Raw genomic sequence first — 15797 nt, forward strand, 5'->3', positions numbered from 1 at the left:
AGGTCTTATCGTCCCGAAAGCGAAGAGAGAAGGAAGACAGGATAGGAGAAAGCCAGCCGTTCCGAGAACGAATCTTATGCGTTCAAGATAAAATTCGTCCTGGGCGGGAATCGAACCCGCGACCTAGCACTTACAAGGCAGACGCGCTACTCTCAAAGCCAACTAGGCTGGCGCATAGATCATTATGCTCTCAGTTATGCTTCTTTTCACCTCCTCGATTCTGTGCGCTGTGCTTTCTGATCCACTCTGTTTTTAGCCTTGGTATGGATTTGCTACTAAATATTGTTGTACATACTATGTATTTTGTGATAATCTTAGACTAGATTTAGAATCAAAGTCAAATCAGGTATGTGTACTGAGCGAGTTAAAAAAAAGAACTACCCTTTTCACTGAACTACTCAGTGAGTCAGATCAGTTGCGCTTACTTGGGTGATGTTTCAAAGTCAAAAAGCTGGGAAAATGAGGGATTCCCCTAAAAAAAAAATTGAAAAAAAAAAAAAAAAAAAAAATATATCAATTTTTTTCTGATTCTGCTATTCTATTCCCTCAGTTTCATCACGCAACACCGCTGGGCGCGCAACGTGCGCGCCTTCGTGAATCTCGAAGCATGCGGTGCCGGAGGCCGCGAGGTCCTGTTTCAATCCGGACCGCGCAACCCGTGGCTTATGGAGGTATATTCGCGCTCCGTGCCGCATCCGTTCGCGTCCTCGTTAGCGCAAGATGTATTCCAGAGCGGCCTGATACCCGGGGATACGGACTTTCGGATATTCCGCGACTTTGGCAATATCCCCGGTAAGTATTTTCTTCCACGACTTCTAGATCCCGAGATAAATCGATTTAAAAAATACCGGTAAATCTTGAACTCTGACGTCACGGCATACGCTCCCCTAGGCGATGACGTCACATTAAATGTCCCGAGCAAAGCTCCCTCGCAGGCAACACATTGATCTGTTTGTGCGCATGCATTTCTGCGCAATTCATGTTTGTGCGCATACTTTTCTGTGCATCTCCTGAAGTCTGACGTCAGAGTTCAGGACTCTGACCGAAAATAAAAATTGAATTTTCGACCTTTTACAGTTACTTTTTCGGAGTTTTGACCTCAGATTTGGATTTTTCACAACTTTTTACGTAGGAATCGACCATTTATTAATAATTTTTACCCATTTGCAACTGCTCCATTAAAGGGAGTTGAAGAGTGATTTACATGTTCAGGATCTGACTCACTGACTGAGTAGTTCACAGAAAAGAGTAGTTCTTTTTATTAACTCACTCAGCCTTTACACATCTCTAATTTAGAGACAAATTATTGAGAACGAAAATAGCGATCAATTTCCCAATTTTCGAGTACTTTAAGGTTCGGGAACCCACCTTTTTACTTTCTATTTCGGGGGCACGGTTGGTCCAGTGGTAACGCGCTTGCTTGCCATGCAGAAGGTCCCGGGTTCGAATCCCAACATCGACAAAAGGTGTAGTTGTATGCCGAGCCTGACTTGGAGATGCGCGAGGCGAACTCGGAATAGCAGAGACCTGAAAAGAGAATCGGAATGGAAGTCATGTTTCCAAAGTTATGAATCCGGAACCCTATGATAGCAGATTGGTACGGCCAGTGACGTAACGGTGTGTCCATAGTCCAAACATAGTCGACCGGCCGTCGATCGACGAGGTGAATCTATGTTATCGAGGCCGTGTGGACGGTTCAGTCGACATCAACATCGATCGATGGCCAGTCGACTAAGGTGGATTTCACATCTAGACTGCAACTTGTAGTATACGGCAGTTTTCATGTTGATGGCTACATAGTCCCTTGGGCCTGTTCACACTTAAACTTAAAGTTCAAGTGTGAACAGGCCCATAAGACTATGTAGCCATCAACATGAAAACTGCCGTATACTACAAGTTGCAGTCTAGATGTGAAATCCACCTTAGTCGACTGGCCATCGATCGATGTTGATGTCGACTGAACCGTCCACACGGCCTCGATAACATAGATTCACCTCGTCGATCGACGGCCGGTCGACTATGTTTGGACTATGGACACACCGTTACGTCACTGGCCGTACCAATCTGCTATCATAGGGTTCCGGATTCATAACTTTGGAAACATGACTTCCATTCCGATTCTCTTTTCAGGTCTCTGCTATTCCGAGTTCGCCTCGCGCATCTCCAAGTCAGGCTCGGCATACAACTACACCTACCTGAGCATCGGCGAGTTCGCCGCCTACATCATCGGCTGGAACCTGGTCCTCGAGTACATCATAGGCACGGCCTCCGAAGCGAAAGCCATTTCCAACCAGATCGACTCCCTCATGGGCAATGCCTATCAGAAGTCCATGGAGTCCTTACTACCGATTAAGTCTTCGTTTCTTTCAAGCTATCCGGATTTCATCGCCCCGATCTTCGTTGCTGTCATCACCGGTCTGCTGTCTTGGGGAGCCAGTGAGTCCGCCAAGGTGAACAACGTCCTCACGTTCGCCAACCTCGGCACTGTTGCTATCATCGTGTTCAGCGGGCTGTTTCGTCTCAACCCCGCCAACTGGACGATCCGGCGTGAAGCCATCCCGCCGGGCGTACGCGGGGGCTCGGGCGGCTTTGCCCCGTTCGGTGTGAACGGGATTGTCACGGGCGCGGCAAAGTGTTTCTTCGGGTTTGTCGGGTTTGATGGAATCGCTACCACGGGCGAAGAGACGCGGAACCCCAAGCGTAACATCCCGCTCGCGATTATCCTCTCGCTGCTGATCGTGTTCGTGTGTTACTTCTCCATCGCCGTGGTCATCACGATGATCGTCCCTTACTACGAACAAAACGCGGACGCGCCGTTCCCCGCGATATTTGACCGTCTGGGCTGGCCTGTTATGAAGTGGCTGGTCACTGTAGGGTCTCTATTCGCCCTGTTCACGGCTATGTTCGGTGCGTTCTTCCCTCTACCGCGTATCCTGTACGCAATGTCCCGGGACGGTCTCCTATACGAGCGACTATCCTATGTGTCGTCACGCACGCAGACGCCGTTACTATCGACGGCGCTATCCGGCGTTATAACAGCCGTCATTCCCCTATTCTTTATTCAGTTTCATATTTTTTTTCTTTTTTTTTTTTTTAATTGTTATTTTTTAATGATTTCAATCTATTATGTAATGGCTGTCCATGAATTGTAAATAAATATACTTGAGTACTTATTTGGTTTAAAAAAAAAAAAAAAAAAAAAAAAAAAAAAAAAAAAAAAAAAAAATTCAAAAAAAAAAAAAAAAATTTTTTCGTTTTTTTTTTTTTTTTTTTTTTTTTTTTTCTTTTCTTTTTCTTTATTTAATGTGTTTTTTGTATTGAATTTCGCTCTTAACAATAACAATAAGCAAAAAACAAACAAAAAAAAGCTGTCTGTACTGTTTGTTTTAAATACTTCAATTGTGAAAATACTTTTACTTGGCTTTCTGCTTGCTGTGATCAATACTGTACGTAAAATAAACCACCATACCCAACACGAGCCAGACCAGGAATCGAACCCACGTACTCACGTCCAGATTAATCATGAGGTAAATGTTCATGAACATACTCAGGCACGGGATGAGCGGGACCCAGGGGACTTTGAACTTAAGCCGGCCCGTATTCTGGCCCTGACGGGACAAAATGAGGAATGTAACGACATAGACCAGCCCTGAGAAAACATAAAATATGTTCCTCGCGAGAGAGGTCGTGCGGTCCGACAAGTTGACGTAGGACTTGGCTTGCGCTGCCCATTTTGAAGAGCCCATGCGAAACCGGACGAATTCGGCTATCGTTGCGCCTTCGACTTCTCGGGCGACATCTTTTATTTCGTGGGCTAGCTGATCGATCTCTCCCGGACTTGACGCTTCCATGGTGGTTGAAACCTATCCTGAGAGTTCTTAGCTGTTCTTGTTGGTAGCCTCAGGTTTATTCAACTTTCATTGAGAGCTTTCCCGTCGCCTTGTGTGATACCGGGAACGGCTTTTATGGGCCGCCCTTTGTCCTGAAGTTTAATTCGGCCTCGTTTTGGTCCTTTAGTACCTAAATGGGCCGCCGATTTGTGGCTAATAGGGCAGCCCTTGGTCTGGAAGCTATTTGTATGGCAGCTTCTTAATTTAATAGGGGTTAATAGTTCTTTTTACTTACTAGGTACCAGGCCAAATGGTGGGGGATTTCCGTCTCAGTTTTTTGGGGTTCACTGGTTGTCAATGTCGGTTGGGTAGGTATAATTTCCGTGGCACCCTTTGGGATGTTTACGGTTTCGGCCACTGTCGAGATGTACCCCAGACAATTCTGATGACACCAAACTCCAAGCGTATTTGGCCCCCGACGAATTTTCGGCGATCTCGCACGGATTTAGGTGCGGCGATGGAACGGATTTTCCAGTACCACAAATCGGGATGGCGGGACTTGAAAACACGGATTTTTCCTCAATTAACGACTCATTCGGAACGAACGAATGAACGAATTAATTCGAGTAGGTGTTGTAGGTGCCTAACGTGTTGTTGATGAGCTTGATCATTTTCGTGTCTTTTCTGGTCGCGGGGAAGGCAAAAGAGTTCGATAAGTTCAGGAGGGGAAGTGAGCAAGAATGAACGAATTAATTCGAGTAGGTGTTGTAGGTGCCTAACGTGTTGTTGATGAGCTTGATCATTTTCGTGTCTTTTCTGGTCGCGGGGGAAGGCAAAAGAGTTCGATAAGGGGAAGTGAGTTAAAATAGAAGAAACTTGGCGAACGCGACGTCAACAGGCTTTGGCGACATGGTAAACGAAATGGAAAACAGAACGAAGAATTTCGAACACAGGTAAAAATAAAATTGTTGACCAATGTTACGACGCGTGTAGAGTTACACTCGATGGTGTTAACTGTATACTTAAATAATTTAAAATTAAAATTTCACTTAAACTAACAAATTTTATTTCAAATTAAAATTTCACAATAAATCTAGCAGGTTCTTCACTACTTGAACTTCACTTTATTTTTCCTTTTGGTGGCCCTGAATCGGCCTTTGGTTGTGGCTGACTGACAAATACTGTTGTTGGTTGCTGGACTGGTTTTTGTCTCGTTGGATATTTAGCTGAGACTTGTCCGTAACGTTCGTAAGCTCCGTGCTAGCACTGTCCTCTCTCGTCATATCCTTGTACGTATTCGCTAGCGTGTCCACATGAACAAAGTCCACCTCACTATCACACGTTTCCACTACAACCTCATCACCGCTATACCTCAACAGCAAGACACAAATAGCCACGATGATATACGCGAGGAGTGTCCCAATAGACATCATATCAACCAGCTGGTCCAGCTTGAACACAGCAGACATGACGGCTGTTATAACGCCGGATAGCGCCGTCGATAGTAACGGCGTCTGCGTGCGTGACGACACATAGGATAGTCGCTCGTATAGGAGACCGTCCCGGGACATTGCGTACAGGATACGCGGTAGAGGGAAGAACGCACCGAACATAGCCGTGAACAGGGCGAATAGAGACCCTACAGTGACCAGCCACTTCATAACAGGCCAGCCCAGACGGTCAAATATCGCGGGGAACGGCGCGTCCGCGTTTTGTTCGTAGTAAGGGACGATCATCGTGATGACCACGGCGATGGAGAAGTAACACACGAACACGATCAGCAGCGAGAGGATAATCGCGAGCGGGATGTTACGCTTGGGGTTCCGCGTCTCTTCGCCCGTGGTAGCGATTCCATCAAACCCGACAAACCCGAAGAAACACTTTGCCGCGCCCGTGACAATCCCGTTCACACCGAACGGGGCAAAGCCGCCCGAGCCCCCGCGTACGCCCGGCGGGATGGCTTCACGCCGGATCGTCCAGTTGGCGGGGTTGAGACGAAACAGCCCGCTGAACACGATGATAGCAACAGTGCCGAGGTTGGCGAACGTGAGGACGTTGTTCACCTTGGCGGACTCACTGGCTCCCCAAGACAGCAGACCGGTGATGACAGCAACGAAGATCGGGGCGATGAAATCCGGATAGCTTGAAAGAAACGAAGACTTAATCGGTAGTAAGGACTCCATGGACTTCTGATAGGCATTGCCCATGAGGGAGTCGATCTGGTTGGAAATGGCTTTCACGTCAGAGTTCAGGACTCTGACCGAAAATAAAAATTGAATTTTCGACCTTTTACAGTTACTTTTTCGGAGTTTTGACCTCAGATTTGCATTTTTCACAACTTTTTACGTAGGAATCGACCATTTATTAATAATTTTTACCCATTTGCAACTGCTCCATTATTATTATTATAGGGAGTTGAAGAGTGGTTTACACACCTCAGATTTGGATTTTTCACAACTTTTTACGTAGGAATCGACCATTTATTAATAATTTTTACCCATTTGCAACTGCTCCATTAAAGGGAGTTGAAGAGTGATTTACATGTTCAGGATCTGACTCACTGACTGAGTAGTTCACAGAAAAGAGTAGTTCTTTTTATTAACTCACTCAGCCTTTACACATCTCTAATTTAGAGACAAATTATTGAGAACGAAAATAGCGATCAATTTCCCAATTTTCGAGTACTTTAAGGTTCGGGAACCCACCTTTTTACTTACTATTATTTTAAGTAATTTCATTTTAATAATGGCCAAAACCACAATCTGAATTTAAACTTCTGCTTTATCAGTCTGCTCTCATGTTGATGGCTACATAGTCCCTTGGGCCTGTTCACACTTAAACTTAAAGTTCAAGTGTGAACAGGCCCATAAGACTATGTAGCCATCAACATGAAAACTGCCGTATACTACAAGTTGCAGTCTAGATGTGAAATCCGCCTAAGTGTGGAGACACCTTAAGCGCATAACCTCTGTTAATTCCAATGAACAATTTACGAAACAAATACTAATAAAGTTCTCTCATCCGTGCTACATATTTTAACTCGTCACAATTTCGTCATCCATATTTTGTTCTTTCTTTTTTTTCATGCTTACGTCAATTGCTCTACACTCTGCAAATTTACTGGCAATCAATTACCACCCTCGACTTCAATCTGGCTCCCTTTCAATTTAAATCTAATTTGACACTTCTTCAATTTAGATTTGACACTTTCAAATTGGCACTTCAATTTAGATCTGGTACTTTGCTAATTTCCAGCTGTTGATGCTAATTTAGATCGATCATTAAAAACATGCATGGTTATATGCTTGATTAATTAATAGCCCAAGCGAAATTGGCATCAAATTCGCCAACAAATGATTAAAAACATGTATGGTTGTGATTGATCAATTAATAGTCAAAGCAAAATTGGCAGCAAATTCGCCATGATGGAAAATAAAAATTAATTCATTGATCATAAATAGTCATGCTATTTTTAGAAATTCAAATTGATATGCCTTCAAACATTTCTAACGATTTGCTTTATTGATGGACGTTCTTTTTTCCTTGGAGTGGTCAGCTCCCATAGTGTAGTGGCCACTGTGCCCGCTTTTCACGCGGGAGACCCGGGTTCGATTCCCGGCGGGTTAAAAAAAATTGTAACATGCAAATGATTGATTCCGTGACTGGCTGTTGCGGGGTCTACTCAACCTCGTGAGGAAAATGAGTAGCTATTTAATATAAATGCGTATAGCAAGCGGTGCCAGCATGGTAGGTAAATATTGGGTGTTAAACTGTGTCCAGCACTCATTGTCAAAACAGTTATTATTTATTATAATTATACAACTCTTTATTAGGATTTAAAAATATTTACAAATACCTAAACAAAGCAAAATTAACTTTATTTACAAATTAATAAAACAAAATTACAAAATGATAACAAAAAAAAAAAAAATGAAAAACCCCAACTCAGGGGCGGGATTATTGACTAAGGCACTCTCTTCCCTTCCATCAATCATTTGCATCATACAAATTTATTGATCTCGCCGGGAATCGAACTTGGGTCTCCCGCGTGCAAGGCGTGCGCAGTGACCACTACGCCATGGGAGCTGACTGATTCAACGTGACATTGGAAGTAAAAAAAAAAAACCTTCACAAAACTTACCCGAAAACAGTGACGTCACTGCGGCGATGGCAAACGAAATGACCACACTGGGCCCAGCCTGGTTTCTCGCCACAGACCCGGCCAACACGTACACTCCCACGCCCAGTGTGGCCCCTACGCCCAACATGGTGAGGTCAATCAGGCCCAGCACACGCGCCAACTGAGGCGCATCACTGGCGCGCTCTAACGGGAGTTTCCCGACACCATCAGCGCCACCTGCCGGATTTTTTCCTTCCGCGATGGAAACATCATCATCTCCGACGTCGATTTTCTTTCTGGACAAGGCTTCGTAGAGGTTTCGTAGTCTGGACATACTTTGTGTTTGATTGGCTGTGTTTTTTCGTGGGTGATCTAGGTTGATAATGTTCTGGGTAAGATGTGATTTCTTGCTCTTCTTTTGAGGGCACTTTTTTTGTGGTTTGATTTGGTGTTGACTTCTTTTTATGGCTTTCACCGTACTTTTTTGGTCTGCTCTTCTTTAGAGGCCACTTTTTACTTTCCTTTTCGTGTAGGAAATTTTTTTTTTTTTTTTCCTCATCATTATTTATTTCTTCTTTTTGTCAATTACAAATAGGTACTTTATTTAAATTTAGACTGCTAACTTGGGACTGAAGAGTCCCTTTTTGTCAGCAGTTTCAATGGTCTCGTTTTTCCTTTTTTTTTTATTTATTTTTCTTTTATTCTATCCAGCATAGCTTGGAGCGTGCGCTACCAGACGCGCTGTCTGTCTTGTAAGCGTTAGGTCACGGGTTCGATTCTTAAAAAAAATCTTAAAAAAAAAAAAAAAAAAAAAACTAGAGCCCGTTCTCCCTTTATTCCCAATATAATGTTTAAGCCACCCATCCATTTATTGGCCTTTCTCGGCGTAGCTTGACACAGGAGACGCTAAAACCGGTCTTAAATTATCGACTGAAGTGTTATCTAAATTATCTCGCTTTGAGTTCATAGGTCGTCGCGACAAATTTCAAGATCAGAGCTCATTTGTGTGAGAAAATGTGAAAAAAAAAAAAATTTTGCTTTTTGGTTCTCCGGACAAAATTTGCACCACCGTGTTCCTGGTAAAAAGACCTTTAATTTGATATATAGGTCGACTAGGTTTGGATAAGTCCTTCTATGGGGACAGACAGACACCGAAGCGAATACAATAGCCCGTCCACTCTACCTTTTTATTACTATCGTAATAATAAAGGAAGGACGGGCTAAAAACAGGAGCAAAAGACTATTAATTTTAGGGACTTAAGGGCCTCGCCTAGAAACATTGAAGACCTCCTGGTAAAATATTTTAAAGTTGAAGGCTCACAGTTAAAGAAACGATCCAGCCTAGTTAGGTTGGAGGTAAGCGCGTCTGCCTTGTAAGCGCTATTCCCGCCCGCGGCAAATTTTATCCTCAACGGATAAGGTTCGTTCTCGGAACGGCTAACTCGAGTGATTTGACCACGCTGTGGCGACAGGCGGCCGACTTTCATCTCCGCGGAGGTAAGTGCTATTTGGGTTGGGGGAGAGTCTAGTTACCTACTAGGTACATAGTTCCAGCCAGGAAATGAAAATTAAATACACTCCAATACCGGCAGAGTCGAACTTTTTCGGGTCTGTGCTTGTAATACTTGCCATGCAAAAGGTCCTGGGTTCGAATCCGACCATCGACAAAAATTTGCAAATTGTAAATTGTAATTTGTAAATATATGTTGATTTTATTGTGATAATAATATACATAAAGATAGGTCTTAAAACTAGTTGACAATTACATTTTTATTTTTTTCCACTCCAATACCGGCAGAGTCGAACTTTTTCGGGTCTGTGCATGCGAATCCGACCATCATACCATCAACAAAAATTTGCAAATATTTCAACGGGTTACTTTCTGGTGTTCTCGTGTTGACCCAGCACCTAAGTGAGACGTGTTGTGTCTCTTATCGCCCATCTGATGAGGGACATACTACGGGATGGGCATGCTACGACTCAGACCACATAGGCTAATGTTGCAGGTGTTTAATCAAAAAAGGGGTGCACTCAGCCTCGTGAGTATTTACCTTTAATTTACCAATATTTTCATCGACAAAAATTTTCAAATATTTCAACGGGTTACTTTCTGGTGTTCTCGTGTTGACCCAGCACCTAAGTGGGAAGTATTGTGTCTCTTATCGCCCATCTGATGAGGGGCATACTACGGGATGGGCATGCTACGACACAGACCACATAGGCTAAATGCTAATGTTGCAGGTGTTTAATCAAAAAAGGGGTGCACTCAGCCTCGTGAGTATTTACCTTTAATTTACCAATATTTACTATGTATTTGTTGACCCAGCACCTAAGTGGGAAGTATTGTGTCTCTTCTCGCCCATCTGATGAGGGACACACTACGGGATGGGCATGCTACGACACAGACCACATAGGCTAATGTTGCAGGTGTTTAATCGAAAAAGGGGTGCACTCAGCCTCGTGAGTATTTACCTTTAATTTACCAATATTTACTATGTATTTTTCTTTCCATCAGGTGAATCTACAGTGGCAGCCAAGTCTCTGGAGGAACTGCTCAAAGTTCAGCCAGATGATAAGAAGACCCTGGCTCAGTTGGTGATAGCCTACGCTCAGTTTGACGCTAAGAAAGCCCTGGCGCTGAGTAAGAAGTTGCCGCAGTTAGACCCTGTCACGGATGTGGATGTATTGGAGAGTTCCAATTGGGTGATGGGCGCCAAGGTCATCAAGAAAGTGGCCGCTAAACCTGACCCTTCACCTGGGTAAGAGAACAGAACTATTAAGAATTTTAGAACAGAACTATTGTCAATGTCAATATGAAAAGCTGTGACATGATTTGGGGTAGGTATTTACCATGTTGTAAAAAAGAAAATGGGGTAAAAATCTACGTTATACTGGTGCATTTGGCGGAAAAATATGATCAAAAGGTCGATTCCTATGTAAAAAGTAGTGAAAAATCCAAATCTACTGTTAAAACTCCAAAAAAGTAACAGGGCGACCATCTTTGCAATCGTGTGCTGATGGCTTTTACCGGTCCCGCTCAGCTTGTGTGATGATAATGTCAGGTAGCGGGTAGTTTATGGCTAAAAACCCTATCACTAAAGACATCAGCCCAGCCTAGTTGGCTTAGTTGGTAGCGCGTCTGCCTTGTAAGCGCTAGGCCGCGGGTTCGATTCCCGCCCGGGGCGGATTTTATCCTGACTTTTTTTGTGGTTTGATTTGGTGCTGTCTTCTTTTTTTGGCTATCACCCCGGGGGTGAATTTTATCCTGAACGGATAAGGTTCGTTCTCGAACGGCTTGCTTTCTCCTATCCTGTCTTCCTTCTCTCACTTTCGGGACGAAGAGACCCCGGCAGTTACAGTTCCCCCTATTAAACCTCTTGCTGCCAGCCTAGTTAGCTTAGTTGGTAGCGCGTCTGCCTTGTAAGCGCTAGGCCGCGGGTTCGATTCCCGCCCGGGGCGGATTTTCAGCTGGAAATTAGCAAAGTACCAGATCTAAATTGAAGTGCCAATTTGAAAGTGTCAAATCTAAATTGAAGAAGTGTCAAATTAGATTTAAATTGAAAGGGAGCCAGATTGAAGTCGAGGGTGGTAATTGATTGCCAGTAAATTTGCAGAGTGTAGAGCAATTGACGTAAGCATGAAAAAAAAGAAAGAACAAAATATGGATGACGAAATTGTGACGAGTTAAAATATGTAGCACGGATGAGAGAACTTTATTAGTATTTGTTTCGTAAATTGTTCATTGGAATTAACAGAGGTTATGCGCTTAAGGTGTCTCCACACTTAGGCGGATTTCACATCTAGACTGCAACTTGTAGTATACGGCAGTTTTCATGTTGATGGCTACATAGTCTTATGGGCCTGTTCACATGTTACAGTTCCCTCTGTCAAACCTCTTATAAAAAAAAGACATCAGCAGTTATACAAGCTTTACGTTGAAACAATGGGTTATTGATTGGACTTTAGATTTATTGATTAAAAAAAAAATAATAAATAAGTAAAAAAAATACTTATTCTTGTTTAATTTCTTATTTTATTATTATTATTTTACTTTTATTATTTTTTCAATAAAAGAGAAGAAACGAAATACTTATACCTGTCTATTTCATCTCCCCTCAGAACGCCTACCCCAGGCACGGGCGATGCTCAACAGAAACAACGCAAACCGCGCAAGAAGAAGAAGAAGGGCAAGCTACCGGCTAACTATGATCCCAATGTAGAGCCCGATCCGGAGAGATGGCTACCCCGACATGAGAGAAGTGGCTATAGGAAGAAGAGAGACAGGCGCGTGAGGACGGAGCCCACCAATACTGTGGGCAAGGGAACCCAGGGCGCAGCCACAGGGGCACAGGACCAATAGTAAGTGAATGAACAGTAATGTAGTATGGGGAAATTTGGACCGATTGCAATACTTTCTCATTACAGTCATTACCTTGATAGGGTCCCATAATGGTAATAGAAAGTACCAAGCTGGGCCCGTCCCTCCGGGAATTTTTTAGCCCGTAGTTTATTCGATGGTGATTAGAGAAAATCAGCACCTGTGTACCTACCTAATTTGTTTAATATTCAGTTTATTATTATTCTTGATTTGATTTTTTGATTTTACTTTCATGTAATGATTTAAAACATTTTCTTCTATCACAATAAAACTTATAATGTACAGGTAAAGTCTGATTTACACTAGGTCTCTCGCTCATCTTATGGGAGACATACTACGGGATTGGCGTGCTTCAACACAGACAAGTCCAAAAATAGAGAGTTTTTGCACTGCTAACTTACGTGACGATAACTGAAACGTAAGACGCAAGTTGACAAAAACGTGTTTCTGCACATGCGCGGAAACGAGTTTTCGTCAAGAAACGTTAAAGCGTTCAGTTAACGGGGCGCTAATTTGGTTGCAAAAACTCGCTAGTGTATGGCAGCTGTTTCATTGATCCAAAATGAAAACGGTAATAAATAGCACGCGATTTTTTTCCCCCCTTCTTCGAAAATACTCGTCCCGGATTGGTTGCCAGAAAAAAAATAATAATAAAAAAAAAAAACGGTGTGGACCTAATGTAAACCAGCCTTTAATCTAATAAAAACAAATCTAAGGCCCGGATTTACAAGTTCATGCATTGTCTCCAAACATGCTTATCAATCTTATCATGATCGGAGGTTAACGAAAGTGACAATAAAAACACTTCAACATGAAGACATGAACCTATAGATCCGATGGTAAAATAAAGTCTAGATAAAATTAATGTATCCAGTTCCAGATAGTAGATAGATAACAGAAAACCTAGATAAAACAAAGGTATCTAGCATTTTCCGTAGAAAAGAGGTGGGTTATAGGTATGGAATACCTAAATAGACCAACAGTTAGGGATGGCTCACTATGGAACAAGTTAACACGCCTACCTCTGTGGCCGAGTGGTTAGAGCATAGAGTCACAACCCGGTGCTGGGTTTGAATCCGTTTGAAACCACTGCTGCTGCTGCTGCTGTAGCAAAATAATAAATTTTGCAATTTAATGTTGCTAGATTTTGGTCTAGCGTGTCTTGGGATGGCTCACTGTGGAACAAGTTAACACGCCTACCTCTGTGGCCGAGTGGTTAGAGCATAGACTCACAACGCGGAGGTGCTGGGTTTGAATCCGTTTGAAACCACTTCCTTTTTTCGCCGGAATCCAAAACCAGGTTGATTTTTCTCACGAGACAGCGCAAGTATAAAGAGCACGTGTTATCTCAGACCCGTTCAGATACCAGCCATGCACAACGTTGCTTCAGTGACCCGCTGGAATTGGGTGTATTCAAGACATGCTATTGTCCCCAGTACAAGTTGTCCCAAGTCATGTGTTCAGATAGTAACCTCACATAACGTTGCTTCAGTGGTTCAGCGGAACCTGGTACATTCAATGTGCTATAGGCCGGTATGAGTTGTCTCACGTTGTCCAGATACCAGCCACGCACACAGTTGCTTCAGTGACCCGCTGGAATTGGGTATATTCGAGACATGCTATTGTTCCCGGTACACGTTGTCCCAAGTCAGTAACCTCACATAACGTTGCTTCAGTGGTTCAGCGGAACCTGGTACATTCAATGTGCTATAGGCCGATATGAGTTGTCTCACGTTGTCCAGATACCAGCCACGCACAACGTTGCTTCAATGATCCGCCTGAATTCAACGTGCTATAGCCACTGGCACTGGCCCTAGTTCCAGGTTTACCACCCTTGTTGTTGTTTTTTTAGTGGCTTTAGCTTTCGCCAAATGGTGATGGCAGAATTAAGGATATCTTTCTTATCTGTCATACACCAGTGTGATCGTCTCTAGCCATCCGGAGTCGACCATCGTGAGAACTTGTGCTTTGTTTTTCAAAGCAGAAAGAACCCTTCGGAAGTTTACCATCGTACATGCTGCTTATACTCAGACTTGATACTGAATCGCTTGATAGTTTCGTATCCCAGGATGATGGAAAAGCTGAACATGACTGACTGAACGAGACGGGCTGAGAGACCTTTGGAAAACATCCAGAATCCTTCCTCGATCCAAAGGAGTTTGCACGTTTGTAGCATTGAGTTTGTCCGTTGTACCTGCCAGGGAAAACATGACAATATTGGAATAAGGTGATGGAGGACTCAGTAACTTTGTGAAGTTTTCATTTTAATATTGAAAGTAGGTGTTTTTTTTCGAGAGGGTGTATAGAGAGAGAGAAAGAGAGAAAGAGGGAGAGAGAGAGAGGGCTGTGACTGCTGACTGCTAAGGGGTCTTATCGTCTCGAAAGCAAAGGGTGAAGAAAGACAAGATAGGAGGAAAGCCAGCCGTTTCGAGGTCGAACTTTATCTGTTTAGGATAAAGTTCGCCCGACGGGAATCGAACTTACAACCTAGTGCTTACAAGAAAGACGAGCTACTTTTTTAACTAACTACTTAGGCTGGCTAATCTTTTATTTGGTAGGTTTTTAACGTCACTATTTAATTGGTTTTTAGTGACGGGGGTTTTACCCTCCATTCGACAACACTACCCGCCACCTCGCATAAAATTCACTTAGCCTGCGTGGGGCAGTGTCTACTTACTTGCAGCCGGGCTCGTATGGTATCTAGAGGATTGGTAATCAGGGTGGTTGTAAAGCCACCAAGCGTACCCGAAATACATTGGATGAGCAGATGTGAAAAGTCGTCTGGAAACACCCTGTTTAGCTTTTCTGGAAAAACAGAAAGGTAGAATATTGTTGTGTCTAAACATTTCCAATGTCAGTATAGCCAATGTTGTCCTAATGTCCCAATGTTATGATCAAGTGGCCAAGTTATATCCAGGATCAGTTTCATTCCTAGTTCAACATTTCCACGGTAAGCTTCCACCATAAAAAATATAGGCTTGAAATGTGTAATCCAAAAAATTAGCTTGACTGTCTGGGTCTCTGGGAGATGTCAATGACACATAATTCAAATCTAATGGTCATCCTACCAGTGAATGACACAGTAATGTATTTTATTGCATCATATGAGACAATAATACGCTGATAACATACAAATATATTGACTCAACATAAGTTTGGGGGGGACCTTCACTTGTGGCTCATAGTTTAAACTCAGTTTAAGTCAAATGATTTCTGATTTTTTATTTTTATTTATTTTTTCTAGAGGTTTGATAGGGGGAATTGTAACTGCTGAGGTCTTATCAACCCAAATTGAAGAGAGAAGAAAATTTAAAATCAAAAAAATTGATGGCTTAATCCGTTTGGTTTAACATAAACAAAGTTTAAATAAAAAAAAAACTTGCTTTGTGGTCCTGGCCATTAATAAATTCACATTTTTTTTTTTTTTTTTTTTAACAATATTGTTTTGTTTTGGTTATTTTTTTTTTTT

The 15797-nt window shown here is 42.8% G+C and overlaps 3 protein-coding genes across 7 annotated transcripts in view; 1 reads left to right on the forward strand and 2 right to left on the reverse strand.

Moving 5' to 3' along the window:
• Positions 1-1192: 1192 nt before the first annotated feature.
• The window catches only part of LOC113467420 (cationic amino acid transporter 3-like), a 20623-nt gene continuing 6018 nt past the window's right edge, over positions 1193-15797 (reverse strand). The window contains exons 1-2 of one of the 2 annotated variants that reach the window (XM_026823589.1): positions 7972-8483; positions 1358-1527 (exon numbers count right to left, since the gene is read on the reverse strand). In XM_026823589.1, the coding sequence (XP_026679390.1) occupies positions 1373-1527; positions 7972-8284 (468 nt within the window). In that variant the 5' untranslated portion in view covers positions 8285-8483 and the 3' untranslated portion in view covers positions 1358-1372. Of the gene's footprint in view, positions 1528-7971; positions 8484-15797 lie in introns of those variants that run through there. The other variant, XM_026823590.1, reaches the window with a different exon arrangement.
• Positions 2016-15797, forward strand: part of LOC103509209 (cationic amino acid transporter 3-like) — a 21819-nt gene continuing 8037 nt past the window's right edge. Inside the window, exon 1 of one of the 2 annotated variants that reach the window (XM_026823586.1) lies at positions 2016-2977. In XM_026823586.1, the coding sequence (XP_026679387.1) occupies positions 2031-2977 (947 nt within the window). In that variant the 5' untranslated portion in view covers positions 2016-2030. The remainder of the gene's footprint in view (positions 2978-15797) is intronic. The other variant, XM_026823587.1, reaches the window with a different exon arrangement.
• LOC103509199 (solute carrier family 25 member 44-like) overlaps positions 13564-15797 on the reverse strand; it is a 6007-nt gene continuing 3773 nt past the window's right edge. For 2 of the 3 annotated variants that reach the window (XM_008473795.2, XM_008473794.2), the window contains 2 exons: positions 15006-15133; positions 13571-14522 (listed from right to left, as the gene is read on the reverse strand). In XM_008473795.2, the coding sequence (XP_008472017.1) occupies positions 14331-14522; positions 15006-15133 (320 nt within the window). In that variant the 3' untranslated portion in view covers positions 13571-14330. Of the gene's footprint in view, positions 14523-15005; positions 15134-15797 lie in introns of all 3 variants that reach the window. The other variant, XR_541359.2, reaches the window with a different exon arrangement.

The sequence above is a fragment of the Diaphorina citri genome, unplaced genomic scaffold (assembly GCF_000475195.1).
Source record: "Diaphorina citri unplaced genomic scaffold, Diaci psyllid genome assembly version 1.1 scaffold474, whole genome shotgun sequence".
Taxonomy (NCBI): Eukaryota; Metazoa; Arthropoda; class Insecta; order Hemiptera; family Psyllidae; genus Diaphorina; species Diaphorina citri.